We start from the raw sequence: 22,624 nt of genomic DNA, 5'->3' as shown, positions 1-22,624 counted from the left end.
TGATACCATTACTCATGGTGAATCATACCCATTTAAAAAGCCAGCATAGAAAAGGGGTAGAAGGGGAGGAGGAGAGCTGGTTCTTATAATCACTTCGAATTTGAGAACTTTGGACTTATATGCAACTTTGCCCTTATTAGAGTATTTGTGCAACTACATTCTACACCGTACATTATAGCTCTATAAAACACATTTGATAATTGATTCAACATATACTTCTTACTCAGTGCCTACTCTGGGTGCTAGGTATAGAGTCGTGCATTGAGCAGACTTACCCCTGTTCTCAGGGAGTTTACAGTCTAGTGGAGGAAGGGCACAGAGCAGAAAGAAGTAAACACACATTTGTTTAACTACATCTTGGGATAAGCGCTACGAAGGCAGCATATAGGGAATGTTGATGCAGAAAAATGAACAAGATATTGTTGGAGACCTGCTCAGATCAGGTTGTCAGAGAAGGCTTATTTCATGGTTTGGTATTTAACATGCGATCTGGCCTACATAGCGGCTCTTGTCTGTAATCCTAGCACTTTGGAAGGCCTGGGCAGGGGTATCGCTTGGGGCCTGGAGTTGGAGACCAGCCTGGGAAACATTGTGAGATCCCAGCTCTACAAAAAATAAGTAAAAAATTAGCTAGCCATGGTGTTGAGCACCTATTGTCCTAGCTACTCCAGAGGCTGATGCAAAAGGATTGCTTGAGCTGAAGAGTTGGAAGCTGCAGTGAGTCACTATTGCATCACTGTCCTCCAGCTTAGGCAACAGAGTGAGACTGTGTCTCTAAAAAGAAAAATAAAAAAAAGTAAGACCTGAGGAATGAGAAACAGTCAGCTATGTTCCAGATAGGAATCAGAATGTGCAAAGGCCCTGAGTTTGGAAAGAGCATGTCAACAATAACCTGAACCAACAGTTGTGTAGAGAAGTGGCGCAGCGCAATGGATAACAGCAAGGATGCTGTGGTCTCCCTGCTCAACTTTGCATGCCATGGTTAGATGTGTGACCTTGGAGAAGGTACTTAACCTCTCTAAAAATCAGTTTTTTTCACCTGTTAAATGCAGATAACATTATAATTATATGCGGTAACATTTGTGAAGAACTTAAAACAGTGCTTGATACACATTAAGTGCTATGTTTTTGTTAAATTAAAAAGAATAATATGTAGGAGAGTGGAAAGAAGTGTCAAGTAACTGGAGTCTATATCCAAGGATTGCTACCAAAAAGCTGTCCCATCAGCAGTAACTTTGAACAAGTCTCTCATCTCTTCTGTGTCTGTTTTCTCACTTAATAAGTGTTACACAAAAATGTCCTATGGTGTCTCTAAGAGTCTATATGATTCCTTTTTATTGGTTTGTTCATCCTTGACTTCCTGCCATGCACATTTTATTCTTTTTTTAATTTTAATTTTTTATTATACTTTAAGTTCTGGGATACATGTGCAGAACATGCAAGTTTATAACATAGGTATACATGTGCCATGGTGGTTTGCTGCACCCATCAACCCATCATCTACATTAGTGTTTCTCCTAACGCTATCCCTCCCCTAACCCCCCCACCCCTCGACAGGCCCCAGTGTGTGATATTCCCCTTCCTATGTCCATGTGTTCTCATTGTGCAACTCCCACTATAAGTGAGAACATGCAGTGCTTGGTTTTCTGTTCCTGTGTTCATTTGCTGAGAATGATGGTTTCCAGCTTCATCCATGTCCCTGCAAAGGACATGAACTCATCCTTTTTTATGACTGCATAGTATTCCATGGTGTGCCACATTTTTTCCATCCAGTCTATCATTGATGGGCATTTGGGTTGGTTCCAAGTCTTTGCTATTGTGAATAGTGCTGCAATAAACATATGCGTGCATGTGTCTTTGTTGTAGAATGATTTATCCTTTGGGTATATACCCAGTAATGGGCTTGCTGGGTCAAATGGTATTTCTGGTTGTAGATTCTTAAGGAATTGCCACACTGTCTTCCACAATGGTTGAACTAATTTATACTCCCACCAATAGTAGGAGCATCTGCTGTTTCCTGACTTTTAATGATCGCCATTCTAACTGATGTGAGATGCTATCTCATTGTGGTTTTGATTTGCATTTCTCCAGTGACCATTGATAACGAGCTTTTTTTCATATGTTTGTTGGCTGCTTAAATGTCTTTTTTTTTTTTTTTTTTAAGACAGAGTCTGGGTGCAATCATAACTCACGGCAACCTCCAACTCCTGAGCTTAAATAATCCTCCTGCCTCAGTCTCCAGAGTAGCTAGGGCCATAGTTGCTCACCACCATACCTGACTAGTTACAAACTTCGTGTGTGTGTGGAGATGGCATCCCACTATGTTGCCCAGACTAGTCTTTAACTCATGGCCTCAAGCAACCCTCTTGGCTCAGCTTCCCAAAATGTTGGGATTACAGGTGTGAGCTGCTGCACCTAGCCATTTTGTTCTTAAGAACACAGTGGCCTTGCAGAAGTTTTCATCATCTGAAAGTTGGTTAGTGGTAGAGTTGAGACTAGAACCCAGGTCTCCTGCTTGCTTTCTCAAATAAACACATAATGCAAACACAGAACAGTTGAGAAGAGATGCTGGTCTATTTTAATATATTGGTTGATATTAAAAGATATTTTAATATCGGATATTTTAAAATATTTTTAAAGATATCTGAAAGTGTTGGATGAACAAAATGTCGAATAGAAACAAAAGATAAGTTGACCATTGACTTTAAACCTATTTTGTACTGTGTACACATCCCTTTTCCCTTTACAGATCCACTCTCCACACCCTCCCCTCTATTTCTGCCCAGGATTCTACACTGCTTGGACTGCATCAAGGACTCCCCTTGACACTTGTGCTTCTGGTTGGATATTTTTAAATATCCACATATTTTTAAAAGAATGAAAGTGTCTCAACCAGGGCCTTGGGAAGAAGTAGATGGCCACCCATACTGAGTAATTTGAAGAGAGTTCACGTGGATAGAGTGAAGTGAAACTATAAGCAGTAGTGCAGTACTCCATGACTAGCAGCAATAGGGAAACTTGGCAGCCCTGGGTCTAAAAGGGCAGAGAGAAACTAAGAAATATAGCTGTTTGGAGAAGGCATGTCATGGGAATTGGAGTTGTGTTTGAGAGGCACCATCCAAATAAGTACTTCAAATAAGTATTCCATCCTCACTCTCCTTTTTCCTTCTGCTCTCCTGAATGGCCTCCCCATTGGCCAAATTCAACCAGGAGCATAAGTGTCAAGGGAAGTCCTTGATGCAGTCCAAGCAGTGTAGACTCCTGGGCAGAAATAGAGGGGAGGGTGTGGGGAGTGGATTTGTAAAGGGAAAGGGGATATGTACACAGTACAAAAAAGGTTTAATGTCAATGATCTTCTTACCTTTTGTTTCTATTCGACATTTTGTTCATCCAACACTTTTAGATATCTTATGTCATGCCAGATATTTGCTCAAAAAATCATTATATAGTGAAGTGATGTCTGGTCCTCATTTTTATTTCTGCTGACGTATTGTAAAGAACTTGTGCCAATATGATGGTCAATTCACATAAAAATTAAATAATGAGTTCATCTAAATTATTTGATAGAATTATTCTATTAATTCATTTGAGTTTGGCAAAATCAATAGTTTCAGGTAAGTACTACTTTATGGCTGCTTATGCTGTACTAGGAGAAAAGGGTTAGTCATTGAAATCATTGTATTCTGCATGTAACACGGAAGGCAGGAGCCCAGGCTGAGCTTAACTGCTCACTCTCAGTATTTGAAGGACTGAGCACGGGGAGCGGTTCTACCAAGATTTTCTTTGCATGAGAGAATAAGAAGTCTCTTAGGCAAGGTTCATCCTAGAGGAAGAAAAAGTTAGAACTATGTTCGCATAAAAATGTCCTGTTTTTCAGAATTGTTTTAATATAATAAAAGCACAATGCCTATCACTAGAATTTGCCTAAAGATTATGAATTGACATATTTACAGTATCCAAAGCTGCAAAATGGGGATAATAAGAATACCTATGCCATGGGTTTGAGAGGGTTAAATGTAAATTAAATGTAAATTGCTTAGAACGGTGCTTGGTGCACACACGCGCGTGCGCGCGCGCGCGCACACACACACACACACACACACACACTTACTGTTGTTATTATTTAAGGTAACACATTTCTAGGGACTATTCCATTGAGAATCAACGTTTTTACAGTGGTATTACTGCTTTTCAGAACATGGATAAATGCACTATTTCTCTCCATACATATTAAATAATAATAACACAAAAGCTGGATGCAATTTTATAACCCATTTTCAGCCAATTTTAGTGTTTTTGTTTCTTTTCAGAATATTCAGTAGTTTTTCAACATACCCTGGAGAAATGGTAATGTGAAAACTATGGCATCTTATTTTAGTAAAATACCTTTAGTGTATCCTTTGGACATTGCTTCTGAAGTCTAAATGGCATTAGAATCTATTCTATGGAAATACAATCCGTGAAGCAATTATTTTCTGATATTTGGTTGGTATTCTTTTTATGTAAAAATGAGAAGCTTAATTTTGAGAATTATGAAAGTGCCTCTCCCAAACTGACATGTTGTCCTGTTCCCACTAAGTGAGTCATTCAAGATGAGCACATTCCTCTCATGAAGGGGCATGTGTTAATACTGCACTTAAAGGCACGATCTAACTCTATCTGTACTGACATGTATCATCCATTAAAAACTATGAAACTACAGCCTTTGTTCAGTTGTCTGACTCATACCTTAGATTATGGACTACAGTTAGAATATGTTACTCTCTATAAACTCACTTCCTCTCATTCTTAAAGTTATTTTAATATTCCTTCATGTCAAATATTAGTTGCTTACTTAATATATTCAATCATTTTTACCATGTCCCAAATATCATGTAGGTACTCCCCGAGGACTACAAATACCCAAGGGACAGTCTTGGCTCTCAAAGAGCTTAGAATCTAATGGAGGAGACAGACATTTACACACATCTATTACAAGGCTACAAGAGGGATATTGGATTAGGTACCAAAATGGCTGGAGGTGGGAAATGATTAATTCTGATTGAAAAATTTACCAGAGTCCTCTTCTCCAGATATCAGCTCTTTACCTAGATCTGGAAAGATGAGGAGGGTTTCCACAGCATAAGTGAGGGTTTATCTATCCTCAGGCTAGGAGGTAAGGGAATTAGCACTGTGCCTTCAGGTGGTGGCAAGGGACACAGAGGGTGGTCTCCAAATTCATTTCACAGGTAAAGCAGGAGTTGAACTCTGAATGTTTTATCCCTTTGGATGGCTTTCAAGTTCCTTTCAGGTCAGTAGGGAAGATGATATGCAAAATGTGTGATAATCAAGACATTAACTGATAAGGTACAAAAATGGGGAATCAGATCTCTTGGATCTCTTCAGATTTTAGTCAGAAAAAATTATTCATCTTGCAGGGTATGGAAACAATGCAAGGTATCTTATTCATTTATCAGCCATGACCAAACGAGATTCAGAAAATGATTCCCTTGCTTCTTCCTCACGCTCAGAAATTGCAGGTACGGACCAGGTGTGGCGGCTTACACCTATAATTTCAGCACTTTGGGAGGCCAAGGCAGGAGGATTGCTTGAGGCCAGAAGTTCGAGATTAGTCTGAGCAACATAGCAAGACCCTGTCTTTACAAAAAAATAAATTCGCCAGGTTTCATGGCACGCACCAGTATTCCCAGTTACTGGGGAGACTGAGGTGGGAGGATCATTTGAGCCCAGGAGTTGAGGCTGCAGTGAGCCAATGTCATTCCTCTGCACTCTAGCCTGGGCAACAGAATGAAACCCTGTCTCTAAAGAAAAAACAAACAACAATTAAAAAATAAATGACAGGTGATACACACTCAAAAGCTATTCATGACTGGGTTAGAAAAAGGAGAACAGAGGCTGGGCATGGTGACTCATGCCTGTAATCCCAGCACTTTGGGAGGCCGGGCAGTTGGATCACCTGAGGGTCAGGAGTTTGAGACCAGTCTGGCCAAGATGGTGAAACGCTGGCTCTACTAAAAATACAAAAATTAGCTGGGTGTGGTGGCTCGCGCCTGTAATCTCAGCTACTCGGGAGCCTGGGGCAGGAGAATTGCTTGAACCCGGGAGGTGGAGGTTGCAGTGAGCTGAGATCATGGCATTGCACTCCAGCCTGACCAACAAGAGCAAAACTCCATTAAAAAAAAAAAGAAAGAAAGAAAAAAAAGAAAAGAAAAGTAAAAGGGGAGCAGAGCAGAAATAGAAATCAAAGTCTAAATTTTTAAAAAACCAATTTCTCCTTCATGCATCCAGAGAAGGCAAATATTCCTAACACATGTTCCCACAGTTCCAAATATTTCCTTGGATTGGATGTTATTTTTAGGGAAGGCATTCAGGATTAGGTTAGGTAGCAACTTGATCCACTGAACACTCATCTGGGAACTTGTCTTGGAATTATTTTCTTGATGAAGACTAAATATCTTGGAATGGAGTTGAAACAAAGGTTAGAACTGGCACTATTTTAAGACTCGTCCATAAAGGTATGTGGTATGTGCTGTACTTCACTCCCTGCCTAATACGATGGGCCTTAGTCTAGCTCATAAATGAAGTTCATGAGAAACACAAGCCTTGTGTGTATCTTTTCAATATTTTTTAGGAATGTAGCACTTATCTAGTTAATGCAGCCCTTGAATGTTGCCAGCTCCATTCTGCTCTTGTCGGTTCAATGAAAGCAATTTGATCACAGTCAAGCATGGCCTTGGATTCTTTCAGCTGTTGAGTTGGTGCATTCTCATTAGAAGGAAGGTATTATTTTCTATGTTGCCTAAACTCTAAATAATCAATTTAAGGAGAATAAGATAAAATATCTTTGCTATGGTACACCCACTACTAAGATGGCCCTCAAAGCTCTCTGCCTTTTGGTTTCCATGTCCTTGTGTAATTCCCTTCTCTTTTATGTGAGATGAACTTAGTGTCCTGGTTCTAAAGAATGGATTATGGCAAAAGTGATGGGATATCACTTCCAATATTAGATTTCAAAATTCTGTGGCTTCTGTCTTCCTAGCACTCTCTTCCACTCCATGGTTCTTGTTTGATTGCTTGCTCTAGGGGAGCAAGTTGACATATTTAAAGTTGTCCTATGGAGAGGCCCGTATGCCAAGGAATTGAGGGTGGTTTCTGGCCAATAGCTAGTGAGAAAATGAAGTCCCAGCTCAAAGCTTGGAGGGACTGAATCCTGTCAGTGACCATGCGTGGGAGTGAGCTTGGAAGCAGATACTTTCTTAGTTGTACATTGAGATGACGGCAGCCTGTGACAGTCCCTGAGTCAGAAGACCCAGATAAGCCACCCTCAGATTCCTGATCCATAGAAACTGAGATAATACATGTTTCAAGCCACTAAGTTTTGGGTTAATTTGTCACACAGCAATGGATGATGAATGCACCTGTTTATAGAAGTGGTAAGGCTTAGGAGTGGGGCATAAAAAAAAGAGAATTTGTCTATTCAGTTGCATCTGTCAGAGTCACCAACCCAGGTAGGATCTTTGTGACAGATGTTCTACATATACTATTTATAATCATTGCAACCACCTGGCAAGGATGGTGTTATTCATACAGTTTGGATGAAACTGAGGTTATGGAAATGTTGTTATTTGGCTCTGAACATGTAGTTAGAAGATGACAGAGATGAGTGAGGAACCAAAGTCTCCCTTACTCTGAAGCCTTGGTTCTCTCCTCTGTATTAGAGGGGTGTTAGAGGCCTGAGTGGGGTTAAGTAGGCTGGAAATCAGAATCACATGTGGGTCGTTTTATAGTTAATCATGTCACTTTCCTTTTCTGGAGGTCCTGACACTGTTTAACCATACTACACAGTACAGTTGCACCCGAAGAGTTTTGCCCTTGTACAAGTTCAGCCATATCCCATGCAGCTTGGGCCCCAAATCAGAGAACAAAAACTATGCATTGCAGATAGGTTTTGATTGAGAATATGGTAGTCTTTAGATGCCTCTATGGTGATTGACAAGGTGACCATATGACTTTGGCATTCTGGTGTTAGGTCATTTTAATTAAGTGAAAAATTAAAACAATAGTACCCACAGCTCCACTATTTGATGAGCTTCATACATAGTCTTATGTGTCCCGGTCCCTTCCTCACCTACAACCAAAAATTGACAAAATGAGTTTGGTTAAAGAAGGACAAGTTGGAAGTAGACTGGATGTATGATGAGTGCTGCCTTCATTTGGTTGTGGGAACAAGATTATGAAAAAACAGAAGGGTAGCCTACACCTTAGGAAGATGTAGGTAGCCCCAGATGTTCCTGTGGTGGCAATTTGCCTTCTGAAGCTGGGTAGGCAGCTGCAGAATTGACTGGACTCTGAGAACAGGCTGCGGCTCTGTTTCATCAGCTCTAACGTCAGGTCTAAGGTCTCTCTCCTATCATCAGCCCTTCAGCTCTTGCAACAGCTTTCCTGCCCATGGCTCTGGAGAGGGCCAGATAAGCCTCTCGCTGCTCATGGTTCTCACGCAAGTTATGGTCTTGCTTCCATGGGGTGGACTCTCCACACACATAAGTGAAAGACATCACAATTAGCTGACAAAGTCCATAGTTTCTCCTGGAGGAGGTGATTGGAGTGGTCTCTTTTTCAATGACTTCCTACAATTTCACTGTGTTTTTGCATAGATTTCTCTAGAGCAGCACTACCCAATAATGTAGGTAGCCCCTAGCCACATGAGACTATGCAGCATTTGCAATGGGGTTAGTGAGATAGATGAAATAAATTTTTCATTTAATTTCATTTCAATTAATTTAAACTTAAATGACCATATGTAGCTGGTGACCGTTGTGTTGGATAATATAGTTCTAGAGGCTGTTCTCATTGTATTGTTGTTTTGTTAATTTATTTTGGGCTGATATTTATTGGACACTTTCTATGTGCCTGGCACTATACTTAGAACTTTGTATATATTCATCCAGTTTTTGCAGAATGCGATGAGATAATATTATTGACATTTTCCAGAGCAGAAAGTTGAATCTCAGAGATGAAGTAGCCTGCTTCAGATCACACAGGCAGGAGACAGGATTCAACATAAAGTCTGTCTGGCTCCAGCCCTGTGTTTCCTGTACAGAAGAATGAGGCAAAGTCGGCAGGAATAGAGGGTTAACAAAATGGACACGAGACAATGAAAATATACTCTGCGTTATAATAGGTTCTTTCATTTTATTGCTTATTGTAAACACTTTGGCCACAGCAAATGTTAGTTTTTAAATAACCATAATTCAAAGCTTTCACATCCTATACTATTTTTCCCCAAGCATCATCATCTATGAAAACAACCAGTGAACTCCAACAGTCTATACTTGTAATGTGCGCATTTATGCTATTATGCCACTTAATACAAATAGTAAAAATACTCATCTATTGTAGGCTTATGGGTTTGTAAAATGTCTTATGGGAGGTCATAAACAACTCAAAGAAGAGAGATGGTGTGGACTGAACTGGCTTCTATTTGGGGAAAATCTGCAGAATGTAGGAGGTATGCAATAAATGTTTATTGATGGTGAAGATGATAAAACTCTATTTCTGCTGGCCTTTCCTTTCCATTTTTCTGAAAGAATATATGGTATATTTGTATTCAGCATTCTCAGAATCGTCACAGGGACCCTGGCACTTTGAGAGTCATAGCTGCAGTGTAATTGGGTCTGACCACATGCAGAAGAAAAATAAATTAAAGCATAGGTACTATTAAAATTGTGCTGAAAACTTTATGTAAGTCAGGGAGCCCCTCGCTAGAACAGGCTGAAACTCCTGAATGCTTCGCATCCTCATGTATAAGAAAATAATCAGTGCTTAAAAATCAAGGAAGTCATTCAAAACAAATTCAGCTTTTGGACCTTACTGGCAGGTAGATTATATTTCAGTCAGATCAATATCTTTCTAATATAGGTATTTGAAAATAGTACATACTACTTATAATAATGATGTAGTAAGCTTCTTATCTGCAAGTATAGGTACTATAACTTAAACTTTGAAATGCTTCATTTGATTCTTTCATTCAGCAAAATTCTTGGCACTTTTTGGGATTTCACTGAATTTTGATGATGACATTGGATTAAACATTTTAGATTTAATCGCAAAATGACATAAAAATCTAATCATCTATTTCCAATGTTCAATATATAATTTTTATAAATACCTGAAACAACTCATATAAAAATATAAAATGTTAAGGTCACTCACAGCAAAATACAGCACATTAGAATTATTTATTATACATATAAAGGTAGGCACTTCATAAAATTTGCATTTTGGCAAAAGGCAACAGTTTGATGTCAGTATCTTAATTTTGTTATTAACTTTTTTAAGAGAATAGATTATCAAAATTTTACAAAAAGATAAAAATAATAGTTTCAAAGATTTCCACAGAAGGGAATCTGAACTTCATTTCCCACTCTTCCTTCTTTTTGCAAGCCTATTGTGTATCTTCATGGTCAAGTTCTGAGATTTTTGCTCCCTGACCTGAAATCCTGTGGGAATATTTGATTTCTCATCTTTTACTCAGAAGTGATGTGTCTGCTACCTGTGGAACGTGATACAATTTTTTTTTCTCCCCACAGTTGGAATAACCTTTATTCTGATCTACTATACAGTCAGATGATGTTTAGGTGGTAGTAGCTGGCATTGAAGAGTTCTTGGCTTCAAGTGGTTGTTGAGTCTTTTTGGTCTTGTTTTAACTCCGTAATTAAATAAATAAGATCCAACTCTTTCTGTTGTATTCACTATTGAACACATAGAAATTCACTTCACACCCACCTAAAACACAAGCAGAACTTCTGAGGCCTAATGAACCCATCTACTATTTGATTTTGTTATCCCTTCTGGAGCATGTCTCTACCAAGAGCTTCACAAAGCAATCTAGTCGTTGCTCTTTCTTGTACTAAAACCAGAGCACCCATCCTGTAACTTCCACCAGGACCTCAAATAGTGCTAGGCACATAGTAAGCTCTTAGGCATTTAAAATACATTTATTGATGAATGAAAGAATGAACAATTCTAGTTCTGACTTTTAAAGCTACGTAGAATAAAGTTGCTTCCTTGTGTAGGCCAAATCATTCTCCCATCCTACTTAGATCTTCTTTTTTCCAGGATCAATACTGAAACTTCCTTCACCTTGGCCTTAAACAACATGATTATCAGATATTTTGTCAATTACATTACTCTTCTCTGAATGTGCTTAGGTGGATCAGCGGATCTCTTAAAATATGGTTCCATAGAACCAAACATTAATACTCCAGATGAGGTCAGCTTTGAGCAGGGTAGAAACCCTTTATCTCCTAGCAGGGATATTCCACCTGACATATTATCTGACCCCAAAAAGTATTCCTTGGAGCAATTCTTTCCTGCCTGTTTCTGAGTAGATGCATTTTATTCCAGGCAAGATCACCCATTGGCACATGTTCCATTCTGGGAGATAGATTATTTCCTTGGGTTTCCAGGATAAGGAGGGGGTGGAGAACGCTGTGCTGAGCCCTGTGGGGTGGCAGAGTATGGAGGAGGCAAGTCTGCACAGTATTCCATCTCATGGTCGTAACCGTAGGGAGGTGGTGCTGCTGAAAAAGAAGGGGAAGAGAACATCAGGGAGTTAGCAAGTATTTGCATTTCTACTGTGTTGAAGCCACTGGGCTAGACACTTTGGGAAGGGACATAAATTGTGGCTGCAAAAATCTTAGTTTTCTTAGGTCGAGACCACATATGTATGAAAGGGTAAGTGCTCTAAAATGTGGTATCATGGGTCAAAGTGTTAAGAATTGGTTGTTTAGAGAAAGTTTCTTGAAAATATGATGCTGAAGGGGCAGAAAGAGAAGCTGAGGGACAATTCAGGTTGATCAAAAGCACTGAAGCGGGAGAGCCCTTCAGCTCAAGCAAAACGTGCATGAAAGGGAGAATGGGAAAAGACAATGAGGAGTCTAGTTGTATCACCATGGTGGGCTCTGAATGCAATGTAGAATGTATAACATGTAGTTATCAGAGATTCTTTGATCATGGTAGTGAATATGCTTTGGGAAGACCACTCAGCAGTTGACAGAGGCAGAGATAGATCAAAGAAAAGCTGCAACAATGTAATGGCATATGTGAGGGATGATAAGGGACTCATGACAGTGAGGGGAAAAGCATCCTAACAGTCCTTGAGCAGCCAAGTCTTTAGGTGATGACTGGGTGTGTGGAGAAAGGGGAGAAAATGAAAGAAGGGGTTGAGGTATTGGGTACCCAGTACAGGACTCCTATAATTGGAGGGGGGTGGAACCATTACAGAAATATGAAGAAGAAGACAAAAAAGGAGAACAAATAGGTTAGGAAATAAAGATGAATAATTTAATTTTCTGCATCTTATTTGAACATTTTTCTTAAATTAACTTTTTACTGTACCATACGTCAGTGTTTTTAAAAAGTTTTTAAATTTTAAATTATTTTTTGAATCGACAAATAATAATTGTACATATTCATGGGGTATATAGTGATGTTTTGATATGTATAATGTATGATAATCAGATCAGGGTAACTGGTATACCCATCGTCTCAAACAGTTATCATTTCTTTATGCTGGGAACATTTAGCATCTTCCTTCTACCCATTTGAAACTATATTATTATTGATTATAGTCATCCAGTGGTATAGAACACTGGAACTTATTCTTCCTATCTAGCTGTAATATTATATCCCTTAACAAATTTCTCCCTATCCATCCCTTTTTCCTACCGTTCTCAGCTTCTAGTATCCTCTGTTCTACCTTTTAATACACTTTATGACTATGCATAAATGTCTATTTTGTAGTGGTCTCAGTTCCTTTCTCTAGTGTTGATAGAGAAGTACTCCTGGAGCTGAAATTTATCCATGCTTCCAAGAACTGAATCATTTTGCAACATCTGAGCAACTCCCTCAGCAACCAATCTGATGAATTGCCAGTAGCTGAATCATCCTCAGGATCCTGATTCTGCTTGGAAACGGACATGCCTTAATTGCCTACTGTGAATGTAACCCAAATCACAAGACCAGTGTCATAATAATGCAAATAAGTGGGCAAGCTTTTAATACTAGAATGGCAGAAAAGAACAGACAACATTTCAACAAACTTTTCTAAATGTCTTCTCTTAGGTTGATGCGAAAGTAATTGCAGTTTTTGCCATCAAAGTAATTGCAAAAACTGCAATTGCTTTTGCATGAACCTTAATTTGTACTCTTTCCAATAAGAATTTGACAGTTTTCTGATAAACAGACATAGATATACATAGTGCTTCCACCGATATGCTGACAAAAACTATGTTTTTGATATGGTTTGGCTCTGTGTCCCCACCCAAACGTCATGTCAAATTGTAATTCCCAGTGTTGGGGGAAGGACTTGGTGGGAGGTGATTGGATCAGGGGGGTGGATTTCCCCCTTGCTGTTCTCAGGATAGTGAGTGAGTTTTTACAAGATCCAGTTGTTTCAAAGTGTGTAGCACTTCCCCCTTCTTTCTCTCTTCTCCTGGCCACGTGAAGATGTGTTTGCTTCCCCTTCACCTTCTGCCATGATTACAAATTTCCTGAGGACTCGCCAGCCATGCTTCCTGTACAGCCAGTGGTACTGTGAGTCAGTTAAACCTCTTTTCTCCATAAATTACCCAGACTCAGGTATGTCTTTATAGCAGCGTGAGAATGGACTAATACAATTTTCTTCTGGATCTTTTTAGCTTGCCTATCTTTACCAAGAGCTTGATGATTTGAACCGCTTACTGATTGCCCTGTACTTGGAGGATGTGAGGAAGCAGAATTGAGCCACTGAAGAGAAGAGGAAGACGGAACCACAGAACTGAGTGGGATGTCCCCTGAGCACTCCTTTGTGGAGCAAAAGTCTTGCAAGTCTCTAGTGGGCTGGGCAGGCTGAGGGCGTTCGGCCGAGAACACAGCTCTGTAAATAAATCAGCAAGGATGCATACATACAGTTTCCTCAATGCGCCCTCAGACCCTTGGAGGCTGGGCTACTCCAAACTCTGCTTCCTGCAACAAAATGGAGTAAGTCCTGTGGAGTCTAAATACACATTCCCTCTGCATTATACCCACTCCTCAACTTCATTATATCTAGGAGCACTGAGACAAAGAGATTTATAATAAACTTCATCCAAGCCAAGAATGAAACACTGCAGCCTCCATGGAAAATAGGAAGTTGCAGCAGGAAACCCTTTGAACTCTTTCATATAAGCATGTGGTTCTATGCTGCTTTTCTGCCAAAGCTTTTCCCTGCCTCCCGCTTGAGGAGCACACACCAACTGATTCTGCAGATTGACTCTACATCATTCTCTGTCATGAAGCCATGGCATGTGTTTATGCATCTCTAACAAAGCGTTTATATTCTGCCATCTGCATAAAAACTGCTGGAGGACATTTCAGCAAGAATCCCTATGGTTTATGCAGCTGCATGTTGAACATGACAATCTAAGATAGGACAGTGGTCTTTCATTCATATAATCTTTGAACTTCGATAAAGTTCTGATATAATATTAAAAAGTGGTATTTTGAGGACTACCCACCAAGAAATAAACATGGCACATCTTTTCTAATAGCCACTGGAAGACGTTTGAAATAATGTTTGTATAACTGTTGGCTGTATTATCATTCGTTCTTGCACATAATAAAGTTTCACTGGAAGTAAACTTTTCAAAGTATCAATTTTAGAATTCCTGATTAATCCTAAGAGGTTTTGTTCTTTTTTTTACAGCTCAAATCATACTTACAAGTTATATGGATGCAGCTGGAGATATGGTGCTTTTGAAATCCTTTCATAACCAATATTCTAATCTCCTATTTAAGTAGGGTAAATAGGCCATTTATCCTCAATGTCTGATACAGCTGTCTACAGTATTTAAAACATTTAGCAATGCCATGGAATTCGGAGAAGAAATATAATGTTTTCTATCCACTCAGTCCAATATTTCTAAAGCTAATATGATGGGAAGATGCATGGTGTTACCCAAACGCTTCACGATTATTTCAGAAAATTTGGAAGCAGAAGAAAATCATCCATAATTTTGTCACCCCAATTTAACAAATAATATCTTTGTATACTGTCTCTTAGTCATTTGTGTGTAGTTGCATCCTTGCAGTCACAGAGCATGGTCTATACTTTTTATTATATATTATATATAATATATATTATATATATACTTTGTATTATAACGTAAGTCTTTTCATTCTGCTGCATATTCTTCATAAGCTTTATTAATGGCTGCCTTAGAAGTTATTCCATCCACCATTCACTATTTTGAGGTTAATTTTTTATTATAATTAATGTAGTGATGAATATCTCCTTACACATAGACTTTTTTATTATTTTGATTTTTTTTAAGAATAAAATTCCAGAAATTAATTAGCTGGCTTAAATAACACATACATTTTATTGCTGAGAACACATTATAAAACTACTTTCAAAAAGAATTGTTTCAACTTGTAAGGGTATACAAGTACATTATCATTTAATATTTTAGTAAATTCAGTGAAAAATTTAGGTCTTTATTTTACTTGATAATTTCTTTGCTAATAGCTAGGTCTGACACTGTTTTACATCTTGTCCACTGTTTATTACTCATATTGAATGAATTTTGTGCTGTTGTTCTGGACTGGTGATAGTTTCTAAATGATGATCTTAATTTCAGTGAAGATATAAGTAAGATATTAAAAAGTACACAAAAGTATATGTCTTTTAATAAAAACCCTTCGTCAAAATGGTTTATTCTATAATTTTTACCTTACTGACATTCTGAAGTTTGAAACCTAGGCATAACAAAACATATGGTTATTCATTTAAAACATCTCTTCTGCGTTGTTTCCAAGTTTAAAAATTAGTCTTCTTTTTCAGATAGTTGATACATAACTATCCTGTTTCTGAGTTTACCTATTTAAATTTATATATTTAATGCTTCTCTACATCTTTTATTTTATGTGGCATATTTTTGCATCAAAGTTTATGTTTTCTAAGATTTAAATTTTGGTCAAGCCAGATTATCTAAATGTGACTTATTAAATAATCCTCACATTTTACATCCTTTGGCTATGTCTCCTTTAGAGAATATATAATTCTAAACTACCTATTCTGTTCCAATGACCAAGGTATATCTTTTTGTACCAGACACACCTCAGTTCAATTATTACTGATTTTAAATAGTTTTAATACCTGGTAGAACTGCTGAATCTCATGCCTTATATTTAAAGACAATTTCTTATTATAAACCTTCTCATCTACTCTCCCCCAAAGCCCACTACTCAACACTTTCCTAACCCCACCCAGAACAGAGGGTTTAAATAAAGGCCCACACAGCTCCTGGCAAGACCTCCATTACCCCCATCCCCAGCCACATAAACTCAATACTGCCCATTTATCCTCTACAATGGCCTAGTATGCAAAGATATAGTATAACCTATTGTTCCCCTTCCACTCAGATAGCATCAAGACAAATTCCATCAAGCCTCACATCCCTGTGTCATCATGAGAAAGACAGGTTTCCTTATTGCAGACCTTTAATTCTGGAAGGCTTTGCACGTTGATTTATTACTTTTCCAGACGTTCCCCACCCGCTTCACTGTGCTCAGTGGAGCACAATCTGTCACCTCACCCTCTTTCACTGTCTCCACTATGCAACTCCGGCTTTCAGAATGAGAGTTCTCTTCTGACCCTGTCTGTTTTCTTGAGAAATTAGATCTGCTGAGAAATCATCTGCTGAGAGTGAGAAGGCTGAGGGGATTTTTGAGTTTTGAGATGAAAGAAGATGCATGAGACGGTTAACTCAGGAAGTGGAAAGGAACATTCACATCACCTTTTTACTCTAATTAAAATCTGATTTTCCAGGAGACGATGGCTTCCTCAGCAGCACTACAAAAGCAGAGCTATTCTTTTTCTCCCACATCCTACCACCTAGAGGGCCAGGAGGTGCTCAGGCTCTTCATAATCTTCATAGCCACTTTTCAAACTATTGTTTATTCTTACTCTTTAAAACATTTTGTAGCATATAAGCCATGTTTTTTGTTTGTTTGTTTGTTTGTTTGTTTTTGATGGAGTCTTGCTCTGTTGCCCAGGCTGGAGTGCAATGGCATGATCTTGGCTCACTGCAACCTCTGCCTCCCTGGTTCAAGTGATTTTCCTGCCTCAGCCTCCCAAGTAGCTGGGACTACAGGCACCTGCCACCATGCCTGGCTAATTTTTGTGTTTTTAGTAGAGACGGGGTTTCACCATGTTGGTCAGGCTGGTCTCGAACTCCTGATCTCACGATCCACCCAGCTCGGCCTCCCAAAGTGCTGGGATTACAGGCGTGATCCACCATGCCCAGTCTGCCATGTGTTTTTTTGTAGTACATATGCCATGAAAAGAGAAGCATATACCATGCCTTTTTTTTTTTTTTTTTTTTTTTTGGATGCAGTAGGTGCCTTGCTATTTTGCCCAAGCCAGGATCAAACTTGAGATCGTCCTGCCTTAGCCTCAGTAGTAGCTGGGGCAATCTTATACTACTTCTTGTTATCAGTGTCTGTGGTCTGCCCTACCCCAAACCTTCATTCACAGAAGACTTAACATCTGGCCCATGGTCTCTCTTTCCTCCACAACTTCTCTTATCATTCTTGTGACTTCAACATCCACCTAGCCCTGCCTCTCAAGTCCCTTGACTATTTTTCCTTCAAAATCTCTTCACCCTTGTTGTTGGCAATAACAGTGCTATTTCGTAAATGTTAATTAATAAATCTGACCACCACCCTTTAGTATCTTTCTAGAATACTCATTCCACCGCATCTTGGACCTCACCTGCATTTCCAATTTACTAATGGCAATTTTAAAGGAATTCAAACTGATGTCACCTCTTTCCTGTCATGGTGTCCTTTGTTATTCAGCACTGATTTATGGGCCATCACTAAAATTACTCTTTTGCACCTATTGTCAATGTTCTTATCTCTTTCTCCATTGCCTGGAAGAACCCCAACCCTTATTAAACCCAACACTTTGGTTATCCTGGATCAATAGCTAGGAGCTTAATGTGACTAGAGAAAAATGCACAATCATGCTGAATGATTTCACTTTGAGTAAATGACCATTTTCATAAGTGTTGTGGCCTTTGCCCTTGCTTGGAAGCTATACATTTCTTTGGGCATCTTATACTCTTCATTTTCTGAGATTCCCATTTCAGGCTTTTTTTTTCTTCTTAACCTCAAATACCTCCTCAGTTTTCTCCACTCTCAGCAGAAGACTTGCTTCTTATTTCACTGAGAAAATTGGCACGAGCAAAAGAGAACGTCCTTTGACCACCAAATCTACAACTCATTGAAACTGTGTTTATGTACTTACTGCCTTACATATGCTGTACGTAATAAAGTGTCTCTGATCGCCCTGTACATAATGAATTGTCTCTGATCCCATCAAAGGCTAGCCCCTCTACTTGTGTAATGAATGCCTTTCTTCCTCAGACTTAAAGATGCTGATTTTCAACAATCCCTTCTATCTTCTATATTCATGAGTTTCCTCCTTTATCTTTACCATCAGTGTACGTGCAAAATACAAGTCACTACCATCTGGATTTCTCAATAAGAAACAAACAAACAAAAAACAAAACAAAACAAAGAAACCCTCTTGACTTAATGTCCATCTCAGTCTTCTCTAACCATTTTATAGCAAAATTTTGTACTTGCTAGTTCTACTTCATCATATAATATACTCATACATTTTGTCTGCAGCATTAATTCTGTAGCCATAGTTAATATGACATCAAAGAAGGTTTTCTCAGTTCATGTTTGAATTCTCTGATTTGTACTAAAAACGTTTGCCTGGGCAAAGACTTGACCACATTAATGTATCCATTTTGTTTCATTCCAGTGTCTTCAAGGTGAAGCCATTTTCACAGTCACAATATTATTATAGAGAATCTTTCCAGTATGCATTTTTGATGTGTAAAGAAGTTACACATCAGATGAAGGTTGTTTTCAATATTCAGTACAAACACAGACATTTTCTTTAGTATGAACATGAACTTGTGATCTCTAAAAAGGTTTGATGAGTACTCAAACTTCTTCTCATGTCATTGCACATACTAATAAGGTTTCTGTCATGTGTGAAATCAGTGATGCAAATGGGATATTTATTTCTTAATGAAGTATTTCCAAGAGACTTGGAAGACTATAGGCCAGTTGTTTTATTGAATGTTCCTCAACTTGGGTTTCTCAGATACTTTGTCATGCTGAGATTTAGGCTGTGATCTTCCAGGTGGAACCTACATACATGAAATTGTGTTGTCCTCAGAGTAACACACTCAAAGGTGCATGATCTTTATCTGTCCTTTAGTAACTGTAAAGTTACTATTTTTCACCTGATAACTGACAAGAAATCTGGTGGACACTTTAAGACCTGCAAATATCCTTCTCAGCACATTCTCTTCTAGATTTAGCATCTGTTGATGATTTTTGACTAACTCTTTCTTTATGATGGTTTTAAAATAATTTTTTTTCAATTCTATAACTCCCTTCTACATTTATTCTTTGACATTCTTCTGTTAGGAAGAGCCCCCATTCCCCTCTCCAATTGTTTGCCTATCCTATCTGTCTATCTATCTGTCTGTCTATCTATCTGTCTGTCTGTCTGTCTATCAATCAATCAATCAATCAATCATCTACCTACCTACCTATATCTATCATCTTCAGAGGACTCAATAATATACCTCAAATCTCAATTTTCTTGATGGCACTGAATCTCTTGCTTTCCTTTTGTTAGCATTTGACTTTTATATCTTTGCCAAGCCTTTTGTTACAGTTTTACTGTATCATTTTCTTTCAGATGTGTAGATCGCAAACCTGCTGTAAGACAAGGGTTAATATGATCACTTTCCTTTGTTTATACTGAAGTTCTGAAAAGTAGTTGAAATGGAAAACTTGAAAATTCTTATCTTCATGTGGACAATTTAAAAAATAATTGCAATTAAAGAGGACATCTGTTCATTCTACCCAATATGGCAAGAATGAAAAACTTTTGGAAGGTCACTGTCCAACATAGGGTCAGGGATGACAGCTGAATGACACTGTTTTCACCTCGTGTAGAGTAATAATGTTCACTTTAGGGCTCCCCACTGTACACTTTCACCTTTGCTAAATTATGCTCTCTGCATTTATCTGACCTGTGGGCTGTAGGACTATAAAATAAGTTGGGTTGTTATCTCAATTATCGTAGGGTTAATTAATTAGTGTGGGTAAAAGCATTTTGTGTTTCCATAGATAAAAGACTTGAAAAATATTCAATACTATTATGTGTTGCTTCCTAAACCTTTAAGCAAAAGCTTAATTAGCGACTTTGAGAAGGAGATGAGATGTAATCATGCACATTATGTTTTGAAGACCTAGTCTTTTTGGCTGTAAAAATGTTTTCAGCATGAGGTTCATTATGTTTCTTCCATTATTCAGTTCTGAGAAGAATGCATTTAATAAAAATGCAACATATTCCTGTGATCTGAAAGTATAAATGATGCTACTATAAAGTTTAAAAAACATGTTTCCATCTGCTAAGTGAAATTTCAAACCCAAGAAAACATGTGACCTTACATTACTATAGTGACATTTAGTATCTTCTAACTTTATTCAAAATTTGAACTTACAGAAAGGTAAAATAAAATATTAAACATTTTATAAAAATATTTAAACATTACTTTCAATTAAACTTTTTTGATCAAGCTAATGAGTATCTAGAACGTTATCTGCAAAGCAATTCTTTGTACCTTCTCTACAATTGATGTCTTTGCTTGACTTTCTTTTGTTTTTCTCTTGGGTTATGGGTAGACCAAGGGAAAAAACTGACAGGTATAAATAATAATAAAAATAATTCCATCTATTTTTTCCCTTATATTCCAACATCTTTATAGTAACCCTATCAATATTCTTGCAAGTTGGGAATACTTGAAATTGCATGTTGCTTTTGTAGTGAGTACATTCCAGGGTGAAACTTAAAGTCACTTCCCTAGGATATTGATATATGATTAAATCAGGTCTTTTCATAAGTTGTGTTCGTCATTCATTCAGCTGAGTGCCCATTATGTGCCAGGCCTGGTCTTACATGCTTGGAATAGAGTGTTGAACAAAATAGACCAAGATCTCTGCCTCATGGAGTTCATATTCTAGGAAGAGGAGATGAATGATAAAAGTCAACATAATGATTAGCTAAACTATACAATATCTTAGAAGATTAAAAGCACTCTGAATAAAAAGCAGAGCAGCACAAAGAGAATTGGGATGCTGTCAGGAGGGATGCATTACAATCCTAAATAAGGTGATCAGGGCAGACTTCATTCAGGAGGTGACCTTTGATTAAAGACTTCAAAGAAGTGAGGGAATCAGTATTCTAGGCAAAGCCCTATGGTGGGAGTGTGGCCTTGTGAGTTCATGGAACAGCAAGGGAAAAAATGCGGCTGGAGGCAGAGTAGCCAGGGAGACAGTAGAAAAAAAGGAGGCCTGGGAAATAAAAAGAGCAACCAATTCATGCAGTACCTTGAAGGCTTCAGTAAAGAATCTGCCTTTTACGTTGGATAAAATGAAGAACCACATGCTTTAGTGCCTCCTCTGCGGGAAATGGGGAACCACTGGAAGATTTTGAGCACAGGAGTAATACGATCTGACATCTACTTTAAAAGGTTCACTCCGGCTACTGGGTTGAGAATAGACCCCAGGGGGCAAAGGGCGGATGCTGGGAGAGCAGCCAGGATGTTATTAGAGTAAAGGAAGTGAGAGCTGAGGAAGTTCTCCAACTAGGGGAGTAACAACATCTACTTCTCACTGTGAGAAGTCGTCAAAATACTGTATTTTGAAGGTAGAGCCAAGAAGTTTTCCTGGTAGAGTGCATGATTTCTGGTCTGAGCAACTAGAAGGATAGAGATGCCATCAAGTGAAATGGTAAAGGCTGTGAGTGGAGAGGGATTTGGGGGGAAATCCAAAACTTGGATCAGAAATCCAAGTTTAGACATGTCAAATTTGGGATATTTATGAGACACTCAAATGGAGATGTTCAATAGGCACTGGGATAAAATGACTTGGTTTGGACTGGAGATACATAACTTTGGGAGGTATTAGCATATAAATGGCACTTACTACCCTGAGGTTGTAATACTCAATACAAGCAAAGAGGTAAGTGTTGATATAGTATGGAAGAAATGACAAGACTGAGCCATCAGGTACTCCAGTGTGAAATATCATAGAACAAGAACTGACAAAAGAGGAACAAGAGGAATTATCATACTCATATTGATCTGAAATTTGCTCCCTCAAGTTGAAGATGATAGAGGAAAAAAAAGTTGACAGAGGAAGGACAGTACAGGAAATTAATACAAATACAAAGCACAGTTACATGTAGAAGGTACTCTGTTCTTTTCCTGTAGAGACAGAGAAAGAAAAGACATGAGTGTAGATGGGAAATTAACTTCCTCAGGGTGTGTTAAATTTAGAACTTGCCTGCCTTTTATATGTCAAATTGTACATGCACAGATTGACTTAGCAAGCATTATTGAAATCCTTTAATGCAAAATGCAATATTTTGTTTATGAAGTCACATGTACTCAATATATTTTTATATATGGAACTTCTAGCACATTCTCAGTAAATATTTGTCAAA

General features: G+C 38.3%; 1 protein-coding gene and 1 long non-coding RNA gene across 7 annotated transcripts in view; one reads left to right on the top strand and one right to left on the bottom strand.

Annotated features, from left to right (window-relative positions):
- The window catches only part of LOC106997295 (uncharacterized), a 294,922-nt gene extending 280,262 nt beyond the window's left edge, over nucleotides 1-14,660 (top strand). The window contains exon 9 of the long non-coding RNA XR_013414949.1: nucleotides 13,701-14,660. This is a non-coding gene — a long non-coding RNA (uncharacterized LOC106997295). The remainder of the gene's footprint in view (nucleotides 1-13,700) is intronic.
- Nucleotides 9,162-22,624, bottom strand: part of CYYR1 (cysteine and tyrosine rich 1) — a 106,303-nt gene continuing 92,840 nt past the window's right edge. For 2 of the 6 annotated variants that reach the window (XM_077995870.1, XM_015133067.3), the window contains one exon: nucleotides 9,162-11,582. In XM_077995870.1, coding sequence (XP_077851996.1) covers nucleotides 11,449-11,582 — 134 coding nt within the window. In that variant the 3' untranslated portion in view covers nucleotides 9,162-11,448. Of the gene's footprint in view, nucleotides 11,583-12,326; nucleotides 14,008-22,624 lie in introns of those variants that run through there. The other 4 variants (XM_077995871.1, XM_001104127.5, XM_077995873.1 and 1 more) reach the window with 3 other exon arrangements.

This window comes from Macaca mulatta, chromosome 3 (assembly GCF_049350105.2).
Source record: "Macaca mulatta isolate MMU2019108-1 chromosome 3, T2T-MMU8v2.0, whole genome shotgun sequence".
Taxonomy (NCBI): Eukaryota; Metazoa; Chordata; class Mammalia; order Primates; family Cercopithecidae; genus Macaca; species Macaca mulatta.
Note: the sequence above shows the minus strand (reverse complement) of the source record. Positions and strands in the feature narration are given on the sequence as shown.